Source organism: Eremomyces bilateralis, assembly GCF_010015585.1.
Source record: "Eremomyces bilateralis CBS 781.70 unplaced genomic scaffold P152scaffold_9, whole genome shotgun sequence".
Taxonomy (NCBI): Eukaryota; Fungi; Ascomycota; class Dothideomycetes; order Eremomycetales; family Eremomycetaceae; genus Eremomyces; species Eremomyces bilateralis.
The window spans coordinates 524367-542155 of NW_022985075.1; the positions used below are offsets into that span (position 1 = coordinate 524367).

General features: G+C 53.6%; 7 protein-coding genes across 7 annotated transcripts in view; 3 read left to right on the forward strand and 4 right to left on the reverse strand.

Moving 5' to 3' along the window:
- The window catches only part of P152DRAFT_449339 (uncharacterized protein), a gene marked incomplete at both ends in the record, with an annotated part of 1895 nt that extends 1711 nt beyond the window's left edge, over positions 1-184 (forward strand). The window contains one exon of the mRNA XM_033678105.1: positions 110-184. Coding sequence (XP_033534259.1) covers positions 110-184 — 75 coding nt within the window. The remainder of the gene's footprint in view (positions 1-109) is intronic.
- A 288-nt stretch (positions 185-472) lies between these two features.
- P152DRAFT_435935 (DUF914-domain-containing protein) lies at positions 473-2304 on the reverse strand (the record flags this gene model as incomplete). The annotated part of the gene is made up of 3 exons (XM_033677546.1): positions 1566-2304; positions 1311-1501; positions 473-1260 (listed from the first exon to the last, which is right to left on the reverse strand). Exons 1-3 carry the CDS (start codon positions 1844-1846, stop codon positions 473-475), a joined length of 1260 nt encoding a protein of 419 aa, XP_033534260.1. The 5' UTR covers positions 1847-2304.
- Positions 2305-3099: 795 nt separating this feature from the next.
- Positions 3100-6637, forward strand: P152DRAFT_344298 (DUF625-domain-containing protein). Its single transcript, XM_033675357.1, has 9 exons — positions 3100-3320; positions 3460-3556; positions 3608-3689; positions 3745-3794; positions 3846-4178; positions 4231-5049; positions 5097-5264; positions 5312-5481; positions 5529-6637. Exons 1-9 carry the CDS (start codon positions 3204-3206, stop codon positions 6270-6272), a joined length of 2580 nt encoding a protein of 859 aa, XP_033534261.1. The 5' UTR covers positions 3100-3203; the 3' UTR covers positions 6273-6637.
- A 1350-nt stretch (positions 6638-7987) lies between these two features.
- On the forward strand, positions 7988-10093 carry P152DRAFT_458449 (homoserine O-acetyltransferase). The gene is made up of 3 exons (XM_033679466.1): positions 7988-8324; positions 8375-9285; positions 9342-10093. The coding sequence occupies exons 1-3, from the start codon at positions 8267-8269 to the stop codon at positions 9831-9833; spliced, it is 1461 nt and encodes a 486-aa protein (XP_033534262.1). The 5' UTR covers positions 7988-8266; the 3' UTR covers positions 9834-10093.
- A 98-nt stretch (positions 10094-10191) lies between these two features.
- P152DRAFT_435944 (uncharacterized protein) lies at positions 10192-12445 on the reverse strand (the record flags this gene model as incomplete). Its single annotated transcript, XM_033677547.1, has 4 exons — positions 11928-12445; positions 11608-11878; positions 11413-11557; positions 10192-11353 (listed from the first exon to the last, which is right to left on the reverse strand). The coding sequence occupies exons 1-4, from the start codon at positions 12243-12245 to the stop codon at positions 10192-10194; spliced, it is 1896 nt and encodes a 631-aa protein (XP_033534263.1). The 5' UTR covers positions 12246-12445.
- Positions 12446-12659: 214 nt separating this feature from the next.
- P152DRAFT_458450 (uncharacterized protein) lies at positions 12660-14333 on the reverse strand. Its single transcript, XM_033679467.1, has 2 exons — positions 13870-14333; positions 12660-13815 (listed from the first exon to the last, which is right to left on the reverse strand). The coding sequence occupies exons 1-2, from the start codon at positions 13992-13994 to the stop codon at positions 12762-12764; spliced, it is 1179 nt and encodes a 392-aa protein (XP_033534264.1). The 5' UTR covers positions 13995-14333; the 3' UTR covers positions 12660-12761.
- A 413-nt stretch (positions 14334-14746) lies between these two features.
- Positions 14747-15634, reverse strand: P152DRAFT_458451 (uncharacterized protein). The gene is made up of 3 exons (XM_033679468.1): positions 15500-15634; positions 15273-15444; positions 14747-15221 (listed from the first exon to the last, which is right to left on the reverse strand). The coding sequence occupies exon 3, from the start codon at positions 15192-15194 to the stop codon at positions 14799-14801; it is 396 nt and encodes a 131-aa protein (XP_033534265.1). The 5' UTR covers positions 15195-15221; positions 15273-15444; positions 15500-15634; the 3' UTR covers positions 14747-14798.
- Between the last annotated feature and the right edge of the window lie 2155 nt (positions 15635-17789).

Sequence of the window (17789 nt, forward strand, 5' to 3'; positions counted from 1 at the left end):
CAGCAAGGAGCGGTACACGGAGATTAATCGGGAGGTGTCGCGGCGGATGTATGAGCGGGTGGGGGACGCGACAGGGTTAGCGGAGAGGGGGGCTAGGGAAATGTGGCAGCGGGTGGCGAGGGAGGAGGTAGAGAGGGCGGTGGTGGGGGGGAAAGAGGAGGGCGTGAAGGAAGAGGAGGGATAGGGGGGATTTATGTTGAGCGGAGGTGTACGGCGAGGTCTTATGGATTGATTGGATATTTAGCTTGGAATGGCATAATTTATGTTTTGGATAATGAATAATACATTATCAGTGGCAAGGCAGACGGCTCTCTCAGATAATGCTCGTTTATGTGATAAATGTATCATAATACGTGAGATACCGGCATGACTATTCCAACTTTACCACACTTCATCGTCTTGACCCCCATTCTCATTTTAGATTCCACGAATCGTTTCCGACAGTTTCGAACCTTAATATCCCCCCTAGAGTTTAGACAGTAACCTCCGGGTTCTCCAACCTCCGCTTCGCCGTCCCCAACCCACTCACCCCCCTCTCCTGATTCTCCCCCAACCACGGCTTCTTCGCCTCCCCCAACCCGCCCTCGACCATGAAATACACGAACAGCCCAATCACAATCAGCACGAACGCGATCGGATACATCCAGTGCACCGCATACTGAAACACCTTGATCCCGACCACCACGGTCCAGAAATTTGCCGTGAGCAGCCCGATGTTGAAGAACGCCGCGCTCGACATGCGAAACACAACCGGCGCGAGCGAGTAGAACGTGAAGAGGATCAGCGTGTACCCAACGAGGTAGCCGAACACGGGGCCGTCCCACACGGCGGCGCGGAAGGACGCGCGGTCGAAGATGGCGGCTTGCACGCCGTTGATCAACATGCCCCAGAAGGCCAGCTGCCCGACGACCTCGTACATGGGGCGGCGACTGATCAGGAACTCTTCAAACACGTTGCTCAGGCCGTAGAAGGTGGCCGACAGCAAGCAGAAGAGGTCGCCGCGTACGGGGTCGGCGGCGGCGCCACCGTTGGTGCCTTGGAGGTGATCAGAAGCGATGAGCACGCCCATGCCGCCGATGCAGAGAAGGATGCCGACGTATTGGGTGAGGTGGTAGCGCACGCGGAGGAAGATGAGGGAGATGAGGACGACGACAACGATGGCCCAGAAGTTGATGAGTTGCGCGGACATGATAGTGGTGTAGCCATAGGCGAGGACGACGAAGTAGTTGCCTTCGACGTCCATGAAGGCGAAGATGAAATCTGGGGAGAAGGGTTAGTACCAGGAGGGAAGGGGTAGATGGGGAACGTACACTTCCACCCGTCTTTCAGAACCACGTTCGCCCACTTCTTGAAACCGTAGCGGTAGATGGTGATGCTCGTATACACGATGTTCAACAGGACATAATTAAAAAACGTCTGAAAGGCGGGTATGTTCGTCCCCTTGTTGGCCAGCAAGTTCGAGAACGTGCCGGTGCCCACAAGACACAGCGCCAGGATCTGTCTGCACTCCCAACATCAGCGACCACTCTACTATACCTACTTCAACTCTTGCAGATATAACATACCCAAGCACCAACACGATCCAAAACTGCCTCGTCCGAAAATACGTGAAGATCCCCGCCTTCACCCTCGCCGGAGCTGCCGCCGTCCCCCCCGTCACCGACGCCGCGTCCGCGTCCGCTGTCTCGACGTCCCCCGCCTTGTCCGAATGGACGGTCCCATGAGGTCCCTCGATCTCGTCGGCCGGTACGCCATCGCCTCGAGCGACGGGAGCCGAGCCGCCACCGTGTGCACCGACTGGCGCGTCCGGCGCGGATGGCGAAAAGCGGTCTTGCGAAGATGTCATGATGCGTCGACGGACGGTTTACGAAAATTCCTTGCTCTTCGTTGCCTACGGGACGGATATGGATTTTTTCCTTCTTTTTCAGTTCTTTTCTTCTTTTTTTTGCTTTTAAGAATTTGGGATTGGGGTTGGAGCTTTATTACGGGATGGCAAGCGCAAAACTCCAGAAGTCGCTTTACCGGTGCTAAATGACTGGAAAAGTCGTAAGGGAAGATGAGAGAGGGGAGAGAAGAGATGATGTGGGATGGTGATAGGCTTTATATTTTACGGCGACTTCCATGCTGCGTGGACCCTGAATAGTGTATGCAGTAGTGATAGGGCAAGGGGAGGAGTCAGTAGATGCGAGGGGCAGATTGGTTCATACAGGCACAGTACTACCCACACGCTTCGACTTATGGTTTGATACCGTCTGCATCTATCCACTAGTAATTACCAAGTATCTTACTTTAAGGATATCTTAATACTTCTGTTCTCTCCCAGACTTTCACGCGGAGTTCGAGTTAGACTTCGCGACTTCGATGTGATGCGTTGCACGTGATGCAGAGGGATATCGGATCAACATCCAGCCGACCCGACCGCCAAGCCCGATGCTGTCATACCGGGACTCACCCGATACGCCACACGCCCAGCACGTGCTTCTATTAATGCCCAACATTCGCAATACCACGTGACCGTCACTCACAACAGCAATCCGGCCTAAGGAGGTTGAGGCCTCGAGGGAGAGCCGGCAAGGGAGATCGCCGCCCGAGGGCTGGGGCCCGACTCCCGAAGGTTACGGGGTGTGTAGTGCCTCCCGGTCGCCGGTCGGGCTATCTAGCACCGCCCATTAGACCCGACACCCGCCCATACGCCCGTTCACTGCCAGCACCGTAGGCTCCTCCGAGACCACCCGAAGGCGCAACCCGACGCTACCCTCCCCAAACCAACTCACAAACTCCCAAATATTAATACTTGGGTGAGTAATACATATAACCGCTGGACCCCGTGACAAACTACAATCTGCAATCGTTGCGCCCGGACCACCATCGTCGCTTGACGCCTTGACCTCATCGCAACTTGCTCCCATCTCAAGCTACCACGGCCGTAATTCCTCCAACACCTCCACCGTGAATCCCCCCTCCCAAGTGACCACCATCCTCCCACGCGCCGCATTTCACCTTTCGTGACTCCACCGTCCCTATCACATCCCCGTACACGAACCGACCCCAACCCGTCCTGTTTCCGCCTCGCGCTCCCTCCAATCCCTCCCCGTCCGCCGTCTTACTGCGCGCCCACCCCCTCGCCGCCCGCGCTCGCGGAAGGGTGAGCTGTCGCCCGACGCCGGGAGTGACGGGCGCTCGTCCTCGACAACCGACCGACCATGGCGCTGGCCCCTCCGCCGCCTGCGAACGATCGGAAGCGCGTCAAGGTCTACGAGTTGAAGAGCAACGACTGGTTCGATAGGGGAACCGGCTTCTGCACCGGGTCGTTGGTCAATGTGCGTGTCATCCCATTCCTGCTAGGCCTCCGCACGCCGATGCGAGTGACAGATGTCACTGCGCCGGTCGCGTGACGGGTGGATAGCGTGGCAGTATAAATGACAATGCGCCCATAGCTAACATGTTTTGCGATTGCAGGATGAGGCGCGAATACACGTCCAGTCCGAAGATGAGCCCGTTCGGACGTTGCTGGAGACGAAAATCGGTAGGGATGAGGGATATCAGAAGCAGCAAGGTGGCTATAGCTCCATACGTGATTGTGTGTACATGGCTGAACGCTTGGCAGATACCCTGATCGTATGGACGGAGACAAATGGAACCGATATGGCGCTTAGTTTCCAGGAGGCGGAGGGTTGTGGCGCGATATGGTGAGCTTCTACACTCGCTGCTATACATCGACTGGACTGACCCGAGGGTTTGCAGGGAATTTGTCAGTGACGCGCAACAGCGTCTTGGAGGTGGCCCTGCCGCAGGTATGAACAGTTATTCCAGATACCAACTGATTGATGTTGACGTTGCACTAGACGACGGTCTTTCAGATGAAGCGATCGAAACATTTCAACCGATCACCCTCCCCGATCCCCCGCAGATGGAGAATCTCCAAGAAATCGAGAATATCATGAGAGCCGCCAATTCCACCGCGCAAGGGCGGGAAGCGCTCGCAAAAGCCGTCATGGCCGCCGAGTATATCCACAAGCTGGTGCCTTTTGTAGAGATAGCGGAGCGGGAGCAGAGCCTAGCGGACTTACACCGGCTCTGCAATATCATGAAGATTCTGGTTCTGCTGAACGACACGGCCATGATCGAGCTTGCCGTGACGGACGATGTCATTTTCGGCGTTGTTGGTGCCTTTGAATGTGGGTTACGGATACATGAGCACTCGAAACCATGGACTGACGCATGTCTCAGACGATCCCGATTTCCCGAGTCACAAAGCGAATCACCGACAGTACCTTGCAGACGAGACTCGATTCAAAGAAGTCGTCCCGTTCGACGACCCAAATGTGAAGAGGAAGATCCACCACACCTACCGGTTGCAATACCTCAAAGACGTCGTCCTCGCGCGCATCCTCGATGATACCACGTTTACCGTTCTCAATGGCCTCATATTCTTCCACCAAGTCGATATAGTGCAGCACCTACAGGGCAACGTCCCCTTCTTAAAAGAATTGTTCGGTATCTTTGCTCCCCAGGAAACTGACCAGCAGCGCAAGAAGGACGGTGTAGCGTTCATTCAGCAATGCTGCGCTCTCGCCAAAAGCTTGCAACCCCAGGCGAGAAACGCTCTGTACAACAACTTCATTAACGGGGGTCTCTTCAATGTCATCACCTTCGCCCTTCGCCATCAAGACGCCTCGGTTCGTGTCGCCGGCACCGACATCCTAGTCGCCTTGATCGACCACGATGCTCCTCTCATCCGCAACCACATTTTCAAGGCCGTGAACGAGAACACCAAGCCTCTGACCGACACCTTGATTGAACTCCTACTGGTCGAGGTGGATGTGGGAGTTAAGGCACAGATTGCGGATGCGATCAAAGTCCTCCTGGACCCCAACGCGAACGGCCCGTCATTGGAAGCGCTCGCGCGCGGGAACAATGAGTACATGGCAAAATTCAGAGGCGGGCCCATGCACATGCCGCCGACGGAGATGTTCATCCAACGATTTTACGATGATTCGGCAAGGCGACTTTTCCAAGCCCTGAAGGATCTCGAGCATCGGCAGTCGAGTAGGTCTACCTGAGATGTGTTGCTTGTGCGATACTAACTGTCACAGTGGACAATCTCAACGTGCAAGAGGTGCTGCTCTTTAGCCATCTGGTTGAAATCCTTTCATTCTTCCTCCGACAGCACGCATTCCGCAGCAAGCAGTTCATTTTACAGGAGCTCCTTGCCTGCCGCGTCGCCCAGCTGATGGCATGTCCCGAGAAGCACTTGAAGCTCAGTAAGTCACCGAGACCAAGGCCCATGGATGTGGCTAACGGATTGCAGCCGCGCTCAAATACTTCCGGACGTGCATCGGTCTGAAAGACGAGTATTACAATAAGCAGATCATCCAGCATCATCTCTTCGAACCCATCCTCAACATTGTCTTCGAAACTAAGCCGAAAGACAACCTCCTCAACTCGGCCTGTCTGGAAATGTTCGAGACCATTCGGAGGGTATGTCGAACCGTTCAATTACTGATGATCACGCTAACAGCGCACAGGAGAATATGAAATCATTAGTCGTCCACCTGGTCGAGAATTACCGGGACCGACTGCAGGCTCTGGACTACGTGGAGACATTTCCCGCTCTGGTCTTAAAATACGACCAGTACAACCAAATCGCAGACCAGAACGAACCCCTCCTCAATCACGACCAATCATTCACCAGCACCGAAACCGAGACCCCCAACCGTAACATCGTCAACGGCGGCATGCGGTGGCAGGGACTCAAGGATCATGACCCCGAGGAGGATGCCTACTTCAACGGCCCTGATAACGAAGAAGAAGCCAACGCCCCCGCGACCGCCAAAGCCCCCACCAACGGCGTCTCCCCCCAACGTCCCCTCGTCAACTACCCCGACGACGAAGACGAACTGCCCGACCTCCCCACCGACCCTACTACCACCTCTCCGCCCGCCGACTCCACCGCCACCAGCCCCCCCTCCGACTCCCCTTCCCCCTCCACCTCCGCCCGCTCCCCCGCGCCCCTCCCATCCACCAAAATCGCTGAGAAGCGCCGCCGCGAGGACGAGGACGACGACGAGCTCGGCAAGCTATCGGCGCACCCGAAGCGGCGGAACTCGTCGGGGCAGCCGGGCGCAGAGCCACCGGCGGCGCATCAGCCGCCGCATGGGCACATGCTAAGGAGAAAACGGAGCATCCAGGCGGGGAAGGATCCAACTGGGAAAAAAATCGCCATCTCGCTGGCGATGAAGGGGGATGCGAACGGGAAGGATGGGGCGTGAGAGGGCGGGAGGCTTGTGGTCACCCAACGTCTTACTCCTTCGGGGTCACTCCAGCGCTTGTGGGCTTGACGCCATTCTCGATACCGAGAAACTGGTCGCTCTCCGCCTTGGCTCGCAGCCGTGCACCCTAGCGGTCGCCGCCCCCTGGACACGCCCACCTCCCCGCGTCCAACACCCACGACCTCCTCACCACCAACGACGCAGCCGGGCCCCTCCTCTCACCCGCACGTTCATATCATTAGACGACCGCCGACGACGGCGGCGGATTGCTAGCTACGAGTACTGTTCTCGGTGGGATTCATGTAACATATTTGGCGCCGAGGGAACGGGGGACGACGGAGGGGTTGCATTAGCAGATAGAGGTTAGCTTCGCATGTACAATGTCAGCGGGCGAGGGATGCGTCCCTCGTGGTTCATGATGGGTCTTGGTCGGTGCATTTGAGGTGTCGGGTTGTGATGAAGTTGTGCTGCTAGTGGCTCGTTTTCCCAACCCGGATAGATCGTGCCTATGGCCTGTCTGTCTTGTTGCGACTCCTGATGTACCTCATCAATCTCCATTTCTCCACCACAAGCAATTTCATTTCGCCCCTTCTCGACCCCTCCGCTCAAACCGCATTCAAACCTCTCAACCGGCGCCCACGGTCTCGTTTGCGAAACCCTCGACTTTTCGCTCGGCTATCCCGGCTAGACGCATTCCATGGACGCTCTACCCACCAGGTTCGTGACTTGAATGTTCCAGCCCCGAGGCACCGCCATTGACATGGGACGGAGCTGCTTGAAGTTGACACTGGGATCAACGTCATGGTGGGACTCGTATACTTATAAATACAATATTCAAGCCGAACCATACGCTTATAAACTTCATGTTCCCTTTATCCCAGATACGTCCGTTACATTTATCCGTCAAATCACTCGTGAGGGCGAGGACAGTCTGACACGTGGTGTAGCAATGCCAAGTCATTCGTTTCGGTAGGACATGCTTGAAGCATGGTGGTCGAAAAGCTGCCGCTGATGCTGTGTACGCTATCCAATAGTGGCGAGCACCAATAGTACCGCTGAACCGGTTCTGTTGGGAATCTACCCATCCAACTGCTCCTGAATCTTTGCAACTGGTACCGGATCGCTGGACATCAGAGTCCATCGAAGTCATCACGAAGTATCAATTTGTATTAACTTCTAACCTTAGAGGAGAAGGAGGAAAGGGGCAGATGAATGACTTGGAGATCCGTATTAGGGCTGTAGGCTTGACAAGGGGAGGGTTCCATGTAACCATGTTGCATGTGTATGGAATAGGGAAACTGGGGATAAGTCGTGTACAGAACCTCAGCTATTTAGCTAGACTAGTATGCGCCACCTCGTGGTAATGACAGTTAAGCCCCTCGATCTCAGTCCGAAGTCGGCACCATATCCCAGGTTTCCTATCATGGACTTGAGGGAGGAACACGGTATGAGATCCATCCCACCAAGTTATTGACACAGCATAGTTATGGAGGGCTGTCACAGGCTTTTCCTTGACGAGTTTAAGAACGGTGGTTAGTTTTTATATGCGGGAAGAGAGTCACGATAGAATCAAGAGACAACCAAGAGTCAAAGAAATAAAAGCCGGAGTTGGAGTTGAGATATAGACGCTGATTGGCTGATTATAAGAAATTTCAGCACGCCATCGCCGCCATCGCCGCCTCCAACTGACAATTCATATTGCAGTAGTTATCATTATATGAACCATATCAGAAGTGAATCATCACCTATTTTCGTACACCCCGTCTCCACACCGACTAGTCATCCCGCCGATTTTCCTTCACTAGTTACCGGTACATACTACATAACCCGTCCAGCCCTCTAACTCGCTCACCGAATCTCAATCCCTCTATATTCTTCCCTCTATTCTTCCCTCGAACCGTCGCATATGGAACGCTTCCCCCCAGGCCAAACCTACCACCTCACCTTCCGCTCCTCCGACGCCCCCATCCGATAATACGTTTGGAATGAATGAGATGCCCCTCATTTCGAACCCCGACTCAACCGACCCTATGGAAAATGGATACAAGTACAGTAAGTCGACTAGAGTCCATGCGCAGCCGCACACTGACCTTTGGATGCAGAACGAGTAACGGCCCAGCCTGAAAACCCGCTCATCAACCTAGTCGGCGGCCAGCAGATCGCCATCGTCCCGTCATTCGAGCTCGAATGCGGCGATGTCCTCCACAACGTACCCGTCGCATACAAAACTTTCGGCAGCCTCTCCCCGGAGCGGGACAATGCCATGCTCATCTGCCACGCACTGACCGGCAGCGCCGACGCGAGCGACTGGTGGGGCCCGCTGCTCGGCGGCCCCGGGAAGGCGTTCGACGTCTCCCGCTTCTTCGTCGTGTGCATCAACAGCCTGGGCAGCCCGTACGGCAGCGCGAGTCCGGTCACGTGCATGGACGGTGACCCGACCCAGCGTCACTACGGTCCAGAATTCCCTCTCACTACCGTCCGGGACGACGTCAACATCTTCAAGTTGATACTTGACGATCTAGGCGTGCGGCAGCTGGCCGCTGTGATCGGTGGCAGCATGGGCGGCATGCTCGTGCTAGAGTTCGCGTACTTCGGCAAGGACTACGTGCGGACCATCATTCCGATCGCCACCTCGGCGCGGTACAGCGCCTGGGGTATCTCCTGGGGCGAAGCGCAGCGGCAGAGCATCTACAGCGACCCGAAGTACGACGACGGCTACTACCGGTTCGAAGACCCGCCTACAACGGGCCTGGGCGCGGCGCGTATGTCGGCGCTGCTTACCTACCGCAGTCGGAACTCCTTCGAGTCGCGCTTCGGGAGGAACACGCCGGACCCGACCAAGCGGCAGGATATCAATGGCCAACCGCGCCACCCGTCGCACGAGGCGTGGGCGATCCATAACGATGGTCATAAGCACGCGCGATCGCCTCGCTCGTCGCGACAGAATAGCAGTGCTGCGGTTTCGCAAATGGGCGACACCAACGGACTCGCCGTCAAGGCCGCCTCGCTAAGGGTAAATTCCACTCCCAACCCGTTAAACACCGCACGTTCACTAACATATTGCTCCAGACACCCACCTACTTCTCCGCGCAATCCTACCTCCGTTACCAAGGCGAAAAGTTCATCAAACGCTTCGACGCAAACTGCTACATCGCCATCACGCGGAAGCTCGACACGCATGACGTCTCCCGCAACCGCGTCCCGCGCACCGCCTCCCCCGAAGCCGACCTCGCCGCCGCCCTCGCCCTCATCACGCAGCCCACCCTCGTCCTCGGCATCCAATCCGACGGCCTCTTCACCTTCGCAGAGCAGCAGGAGCTCGCGGCGCACATCCCCAACGCGACGCTGAAGAGCATCGATAGCTCGGAGGGGCATGATGCGTTTTTGCTGGAGTTTGAGCAGGTGAATGCGCATTTGTTAGGGTTTTTGGGGAGGGAGTTGCCGGATATTATGGGGAGGAGCCCGGTGGGGTCGCCGGTGTTGGAGGCGCAGGGGGAGATTGGGGTGACGAAGAGTTCGACGTTTGGGGAGGCGGAGGTGGATGATATTACGGCGTGGTGATTGGGATCATGGCATGCTGAGCGAGTGATACACATATGGTCAATGCCTTTTACTTGGCATACTATTATGAGTTCCGCTAGGTGGGATAGAATAGCATACTTAAGATATAGTCGCTATAGAAACGTGCCGATTCTTTGATTTCACATGAAGCGCAGGCAGCTTGTAAGCGCAAAAGTATTAGACCGCAGCAATTCTTTGGATTTCAAATCCTGTCATAGTGCTCGAGACAACGATATTGTTCAGGGCGACATCGGGGCAGAAGTTGCATGCAGTGAAAATCCGGTAATATCAGACGACTTCCACAGCAGAATAATACTGCCATCAACAGACGGCTCTTGACATTGATCTACCGCAAACCTCATCTCTTCCCTTTCTTTCCCTTCTTCTTCCCCCCACCCCCGCCCCCCACAACAACACTCCCCGCCTGCCCCCCTCCTTGCTGCCCCCCCTCATCCTCCACACCCCCCTGCGTTAGCCCCTCCGCCTTCTTCTTCCCCTTCCGTCCCTTCGGCTTCCAATATGACCGATCCCGCAACGGCAGCCACCGCTCCGTATCCATGACTTTCCCCTCCACAAACTCCTTCGGCATCCGACTCGGCCGGATCCGCTTAGTCGCCTTCGTCGTCGGCTTCTCGTCCCGCGCGCGCTTCGTAGCGATCGGAGCCTTGGTCAGCGGGACGCCGGCCGCTTCGAGCGACGCGGTGGAGATGTCGGCGATGAGCGCAGAGATGGGCCGGAGGGCGGAGGAGGCGCTGGGGGTCGTCGAAGAGAGGGCCGCGGCCGCGGCGGATTGGCCGACGGTGGCGGCGCGGCTGGTCGGGTGGGTTTCGTGGGCGGCGGAGAAGAGATGGGCGGCGAGGACGAGGTCGTCCCGGTCCCAGGACTCGAGAAGGGCGGCGCCGGCGGTGAGGAGGAGAGGGAGGGGGGCGCTGGAGAGGGATTGCGTCGACTGGATATGGCGGGCGTAGTTGGCGAACTCGGCGCGGCGGGATTTGGGTCGGCCGGCGTGATGGTAGAGGTTTGTTAGGAGGCCGACGAGGCCTGGGGCGAATCGGATCTCGGAATCGTTGGGGGTGCCTGACTTCTCGAGCGCGTGGACTAGCTTTTCGAGGATGACGATGGCTTGGTCATGGTTCTTGATTTCCACGTACAATTGAGCGACGAGGAAGGCCACGCCGAGGTCTTTGGGGCTTTTGTTGAGGCGTGGTAGGAGGGTTTCGATGACTTTCGAGTTGGTTTTGCCTTCGATCCCGGCGGCCGCGGCGAGAAACGACGAAAGACCCTCCCGGTCACTACCCGATAAATATCCCGCCTCCTTGCCTTTTTGAACCAAGGAGTTTGCAATCAGCCTGTTCTTGAGGATCACACTCGACTGGAAACCGAATGGCTCCTGGAGTGCGGGAAGCTTCGTCTTCTCGTGCAACTTCCTGTGGACAATAAATGGGTTTTCTTTACTGTCGCTACTCTCTACAATGGTTAAGTTGATTTGGCTTATCATCCGGAGGGACGGATCGAATACGCTATTGATCAGCTCAGTATGATGACGCTGCAGAAAGTCGGAAAAGGTAATAAAACGCACTCTTTTGACGTAACCGCTAGAGCAAGGTTTTTGGCTTCGGCAACCTTTCCAACTCGAAGCAGAGCAAAAACCTTCTGTTCCATGATCTGAAGCACCTCAACACTCTTCTCTTGACTCGTCAAGATTGACGAAGACAGACAAAGTTCTATACGTGTCATCAGCAGATGCCATTATTATGGAGAGGATCTGACGAACCTTGTGCTTTCTTTAGCAATGCTTCGCCCCTGGCCAGTTCTCCTCGTCCCAGACATGCACAGGCTTCATTGAAAGAAGCTTCAAATGATTCAAGACCAGCACCCTCATCGAGGCCGAGCGAAATATCATCTCGCCCTTTCCAGGCCAGCTGCGCGTTAACGGCGCCGCGGTTGATGACTATGTCATTCACCTCATCCTCGTCAAGGTTGGACTGCGAGGCGAGCTCCTTGTAAAGGGCTGCTGAGTTCTCAAATGCCTCGAGTCGGTAGTGCTGTGAAGTTATAAGCCGCTGCCCCTTAATGATAAAGATCTCAACTCACCGTTTGTGCAAGCAGGTGCTTACTTCCTTCCGAGCCCTTATCTCCAGCTATGTTGATGGCATCTTGCAACCTGCCACATCGATACAGCGCATAGGAGTATTCTAAAGAGCAGTCTTGCTGAAACGACCGACTCGCCTTCTCGATGGCTTGGATGGCCTCTTCATAACGATCGAGATTCAGCAACGCTACTATTCTCGCGCGTTGCACCTTGGCGTCTGACGAGGACTTTTTGAGTAGATTTTCCGCAAGCTTCACGGTTTGCTCATGGTCCTCGAGGGATATCGCCCCCAACAGGGCGGCTAAGGAATCTTTGGACATTGTAATGATGGATTAGATCACCATGTCAAATTGTATGGCCCAAGTTAGGCTTCACGCTTAGTTCACTCGTGCAGTCGCACAAGACGATGCTGACGTAGCAAGTCTCGGTATGAGGGAATCGGAAAATATGGATTCGCCACAGCCGCGATTTGAAATTCTATCGCAGTAACCGTCTGCGGCGCAACTGTCGATTTTGACAATATTATTGTCCGATATCAATTCGGTTACGATTGAGGTTGAGACCCATCAGGCAACAAGGCATCTAATGTATCTGAGGCCAGAACATCGATCCCTCTGGTTGATGAAAAATATCTACGAAGGGTGTTTTGGATCAGCAGAACAGGACGAGATCCCATTATTATTGCCATAATTAGATGATCTTCAGTTGGGTTCAAGTCACACTCGTATCATATGAGCACGATTAAGACGTTCATTATTCACGACTTTCATCGCTGGTATAAGTTCACTTTTTACATGTTCAACATCTACCACCGAAGGTTAGGAGCCCTTGATCGACTACAAGGCGTCCTCAAAGTCATCAGCGTCCGATTCCTCGTCGTCTCCTGCTTTATCTTCCACCTTTGCCGGAGGCGACTCGATCTTCACTCTCTTCGCCTCCCGTTCTTGGTCATCGAGTTCAGGTCCGGTTGACGTCCCATTCACAGCAGGGGCAACGACGTCCTCGAAATCCTCATCTTCGTCTTCATCTTCATCGTCCTCCTCCTCCTCCTCCTCCTCTTCCGCCTCTTTGAGCGCCTGTCGTTCTTGTTCGGCCTTGAGTTGCTCAAAGTAGGCATCCAGACTGGGGTCTTTGATGTCCTCCCCTGCTTCGTCCCCGAATGATTGGGCTGCTCCATCGGCAGCTTGATCGTCTCGTGAACCTCCATCCGCTTGCCCGGCAATTGTTGGAGGTCCGGTAACTGTGGACTGTGTGTGCCAAACCGGTAGTTGATTTTGTTTCGCAATCCGTTCTTTATGGGCGGCGGCCGCAGCTTGCTCTGCCGCAGTTGTCTCGGAATGTGTTGTAATAGCAATCTCGATATTCTCAGGTCCTGTGGCAATTCCTCTCACAGCCGCGGGCTTGGCAAACAGTTCGTTTGTTGTGGTTCTCATGGCTGGGTTCACCATCTCGTCCCGTGGCACGGGGACGGCCTCTGCAAGCGCATCTTCTCCCGTGACTTCGGGGACGACGGAATCGTCGATCCGTTGCAGCAGAGTCAACAAATGTCCAAATTGCTTGTTGAACATCGCGGGACGATCATCGGCCTCACCGGCTGCATCTTCATCGTGCTTCAATTCTAGACCAAACCCGCATTTCTTGCACAGAAACCCGCTGCCGCTCCCAGATGGGTCAGGATTATCCAGGACTTCCATCAGCGTCCACTGCGACTCGCAACGCTTGCAGATATATTCTTTCCGTTCGGTCGTCGGTCTCGCTTCCCGCTTGATCTCCTCGTCAAGCATGTGGATCCGATATTTCGTCGAGTCGATCGCGCGGCGATAGTCGATGTAGAAGTACTCCCGAGTTATGGGCTTCTGCGCGCCCTCGCGGGTCTCCTGTCGCGCATGGCTATATCCAGATAGGTTAACACTGTTTAGCTGTGCGCATAGCATGCATACATACACTGAAACCAGCCCGGCCTCCCGTAACTTGGCGCATAGCTTTTGAACGTTCTTGACTTGTTTGCCGGAGTCCATAACAACCGCAAGGTCGCTGAGGGACAGACTGCATCGAGTCAGCTTGGACATCGAAGCAGCGCATCATTCCACGTACGCCGAATGTCTCACTAGAGTATCAATGATCACGACATGTTCGGTCTCGTAGAAGGTACGAGCAACGCTCCGGACCAGAACCTGAGCGTAGTCCATGATATATGCCTCATGGAGATGTTTCGTCGGCGTCAGCTGGCAAAGCCGTGGTGAGGATGCTAAATCGAAGTCCACTCTCCTCACGAACGGCGGTGGGAGTTGGATGGAAGAAATATGTGAGCCATGGGAGAATTCAGCTCACAGCATTTCAGTTTGATCCAAGTTCACTTGGGAAATGGGAATTTCCCAACGGTTCATTGTTCCCTTCTCAAAGAGCTGTTCAGCATTGTCGATGATCCAAATTCATCTTCACACGTGCATATCCTCAGTGCACGTGATATCAGGAGTCACAGCCAATCAAAGTGCGAGATTTCCAAATTCACTGTTTATCCGGAATTTTCATTGGGAGATGCTGCGTATTCCCTAAAGCACTAGACCTCGTGATCTACCTACAGGAACGACACTCATGTAGGGGCCACTAAGGAACACAGGGGCTAAGGAAGATGTATGGTTTTGCAATAGAACTATTTCGTAAAGGTTGCTAAAGTGAAGCAGCTTCGCTTCCACACTTGAGGCCCCAAGGGGGTCTACCAAGGACATCATTAAGTAAGCATAGATAACGGCACCCGTAGGTCGTAGCCGGCCGTAGGCCGTAGCATGGAACAATGATGATCTATCAACCACAATTCAATTCATGCAACATCGTCAAGACGTAATAGTCTTGTCAAAACGGGCCATATTGATTTACACAATAGGGAGTTGACTCATAAGACCATTCTTCTTCACCGCAACAAAGAGAGTCGCATTTCCCGGAGCAGTCGCAAAGTAAAGGTGGTTCCGCATCGCATCTCCTGAGAGCCGGTATTGTGCGCCCGTTCCAGGAAAAATTGCTGCGACTTCCTCAAACCACCCTGTAATAGAGGTACCATCCAGCTTGATAATTTGCATCTCTATCATGATCTGCTGCCAATATGCGATGCCATTGGCTGTCTCTATAGGATACGCACCAAGGTCGCCAAGGTACGTCAATGGATTGTACTGGAGTGCCGCTAAATCTATTAATAAGACGGTCTGAATATTTGAGCCAGTGTCGTTCATGATCTCGACGGCAGTAGTAATACTTGGGTCACCGCCAAACATCGCTGGGAGTCGGAACCTGGCAATGATCTTCCGACGTTGGAAAGCCACATGGTTGAGAGAGGTAATATACGTAGTTACCTCATGCATACTTCCAGAAGCATTTAACCTAAAAGGCGTTGCCTGCGCCATTTGTATAGCTCCCGACTATTATTACAGTCAACCCAAGGCTTTAGAATATAAATATTCTCTATTCGTAAGAACCTACTGCCAAAGCAGCTGGGTTTGACTGCATAAGTTGATGGCCTATACTCTAGATGAAGTGAAAATGAGCCAAAGTAACGGAGATAAGGGTTGGGGAGACGGACCGCTTCTCTCCATATTGCTTTACCAGTAGAACCCTTGGGCATCTCGTCGACGACCACGCCATCTACAAGCCAAATAGTTTGGCCCGGTTCGGGAACTTTCCCACCATTCTCATAGTAGTCGACGAGATACTCAATGTTCTTGCGCTGACGTTGCATCTGGATCGAATCGTCATTTAGTAGCTCCCGTAAGTAACCGAGCTTGAACTTGACAAGGTCAAAAGTTCCAACGCGGGCAGGCGAGAAAGTAATGTCTTCGCTTCGTTCTTCCGTTCGTGCTTCTTGGTCCAACATGTTGAATGATTCTCAAAGAGTATGGAGATGGCTATAACACCAAAGGGATCTCAATTTAAGCCCTTAACCACAACACTGGCGCCCGCCTACAGATCGGCGTCGACCCCCAACATCATATAGGAAGCAGTGAATTTGTACCAGTTCGAATAATGCCCTCACGCAGACGAAATGCAGGAATAAAGGAATACATGTTGGGACAGGAATATTTCAAGCAGCCACTGGAGGTCAAAGGTATAGTAGCAGCAACACGACCATATATATCAGGTACCGATGTCAGTATAAATATGCAAACCAGTAGCATCGAACGATATATCACGGAGTCTCATCCCAACTTAGCGTGTCTGCAGGCAGGCGCCGCTGCTTGCCTCCCAGATCTTGACCATGCTATCATGCGACGCGGAGGCAAGTCGGGTCGAGTCGTGTGAGAAGGCCACCGAGTTGACCACATTGCTGTGCCCTCCAGCGTCTGCAGGGAGGCGCGTCTTGAACTGGTTTGAAACATCCAGATGCGTCTGCCGGTGCCTACTTCAGGCCAACATATGCTGGTAACAAGGACTGGACTAATTAAGGATTACTTAGAGGAGGAGAGCCTCGAGTTTCGCCATTGACACACCCCCTTCGACATGCTTCAGTAATTGCTCAGAGCCAAGGGGAAATTGATTCAGGCAACGAGGCAGGAAGGTCATAAGCGACATGGACTGATCAGTGAGATCAGTACTCAGTAGGTCTGGTAGATCCAGTACTAGCCTCCAACCCGCCTGCTTTTCGATCGATACCTCTACATAATGTTCATGTATTCAATGGAGCCTGTCGTCTAGACACCTTGCCAATGGGCTCGGTAGCTGTGTGGTACAGACGGGACGTCACCTGACGAGGGCGGACTTGGCCTGTCACATAGCTAAGTAAGCAGGATGACCATAGATAGCTCACGAAGTCGCGATGCTTATAACGGGAGGTATTATTATGGGAAAGCTAGCAAAGGACGCGGAAAAGTAGGGGATCGGGTCACGTGGTTGAATAAGCCTACAGTTCGCCCCACCCTCAGATGAACTTTCGCATGAAAATCGCTAGTGAGGCTGCGGGTCGTCCCACTCTCAGATGACAATGCCGACCCTCAGATGAACTTTTCCTTCTCGCACTGCCTTGCACTAGCCGTTTATCAAGATGTCGTTAAGCAAGAATTAACTAAGAATATATCCCTAACTTAACTAACTTAATATATTAGTACCAAGTCTTAATGAACTGGGCTATAATAAATGTATTCCTAATGCATTATGCATAGGTTTTGGAAGGTTCATCTGAGAGTGAGAAGTAGTTTGGCTCGTGCGGGTCATGTGATGTGTTGCCATGGGGGTGAAGCTCCTTTCACACCCTGCTGTGCTCCATTCACACCCGTACCCCGCTCCATTTACACCCTACCTGGTCACATGACATACCAATCCCTTAGAATATCTGATGCAGATGGGCAAATATAACGTATTTGAGACTTCCCTATATAGGGAGGTACATCTACATGGTGCTAGGAGTAGTATCATGTAGTGGGGGCTACTTGACGAAGCTGAGATCTGCCTAGAAGAGGCAGGAAGATGAAAAGCTTGGAAACGGCATAAGCAGGGCGAAGATGAAATAGGGAATTACGATCGACATTAGCAGAGCAAGATTCAGCGTGTTTCTTTCATAGGCTCTATGGCCTTAAGAGATGTATCATCAACTCATCAACAATGATAACGAGGACAAGAACGAGGACGAGGACGTATTTGAGACATCAATTCCAGTTTCCAGAATATATGCAATCGAGCTCGGTAGATGAGGAGATACGCAAAGCTCTTAAGCCGCTTCAGAACGGTCTTGAGAATGTCTTTTACAATGCAATATCTGGAGCATTCTCTCGACTCCGCGAGCGCGACCTCTCGGATAACTCTCAGCATAATCAGAACGAGATCCCGCCACAGGATACCCTACATTCGCGTTCTAGCCTAGAAGAGTGGCTAGAAAGACC

Coding starts and splice junctions, on each gene's coding strand:
- P152DRAFT_344298 (XM_033675357.1), top strand. CDS start 3,204: ATGGCGCTGGCCCCTCCGCCGCCTGCGAACGATCGGAAGCGCGTCAAG. Junction 3,557..3,607: donor GGGATATCAGAAGCAGCAAG/GTGGCTATAGCT, acceptor AACGCTTGGCAG/ATACCCTGATCGTATGGACG. Junction 5,050..5,096: donor TCTCGAGCATCGGCAGTCGA/GTAGGTCTACCT, acceptor TAACTGTCACAG/TGGACAATCTCAACGTGCAA.
- P152DRAFT_458449 (XM_033679466.1), top strand. CDS start 8,267: ATGCCCCTCATTTCGAACCCCGACTCAACCGACCCTATGGAAAATGGA. Junction 8,325..8,374: donor GGAAAATGGATACAAGTACA/GTAAGTCGACTA, acceptor CTTTGGATGCAG/AACGAGTAACGGCCCAGCCT. Junction 9,286..9,341: donor TCAAGGCCGCCTCGCTAAGG/GTAAATTCCACT, acceptor ATATTGCTCCAG/ACACCCACCTACTTCTCCGC.
- P152DRAFT_458450 (XM_033679467.1), bottom strand. CDS start 13,994: ATGTCCAAGCTGACTCGATGCAGTCTGTCCCTCAGCGACCTTGCGGTT. Junction 13,816..13,869: donor GAGGCCGGGCTGGTTTCAGT/GTATGTATGCAT, acceptor ATCTGGATATAG/CCATGCGCGACAGGAGACCC.
- P152DRAFT_458451 (XM_033679468.1), bottom strand. CDS start 15,194: ATGTTTGGCGGTGACCCAAGTATTACTACTGCCGTCGAGATCATGAAC.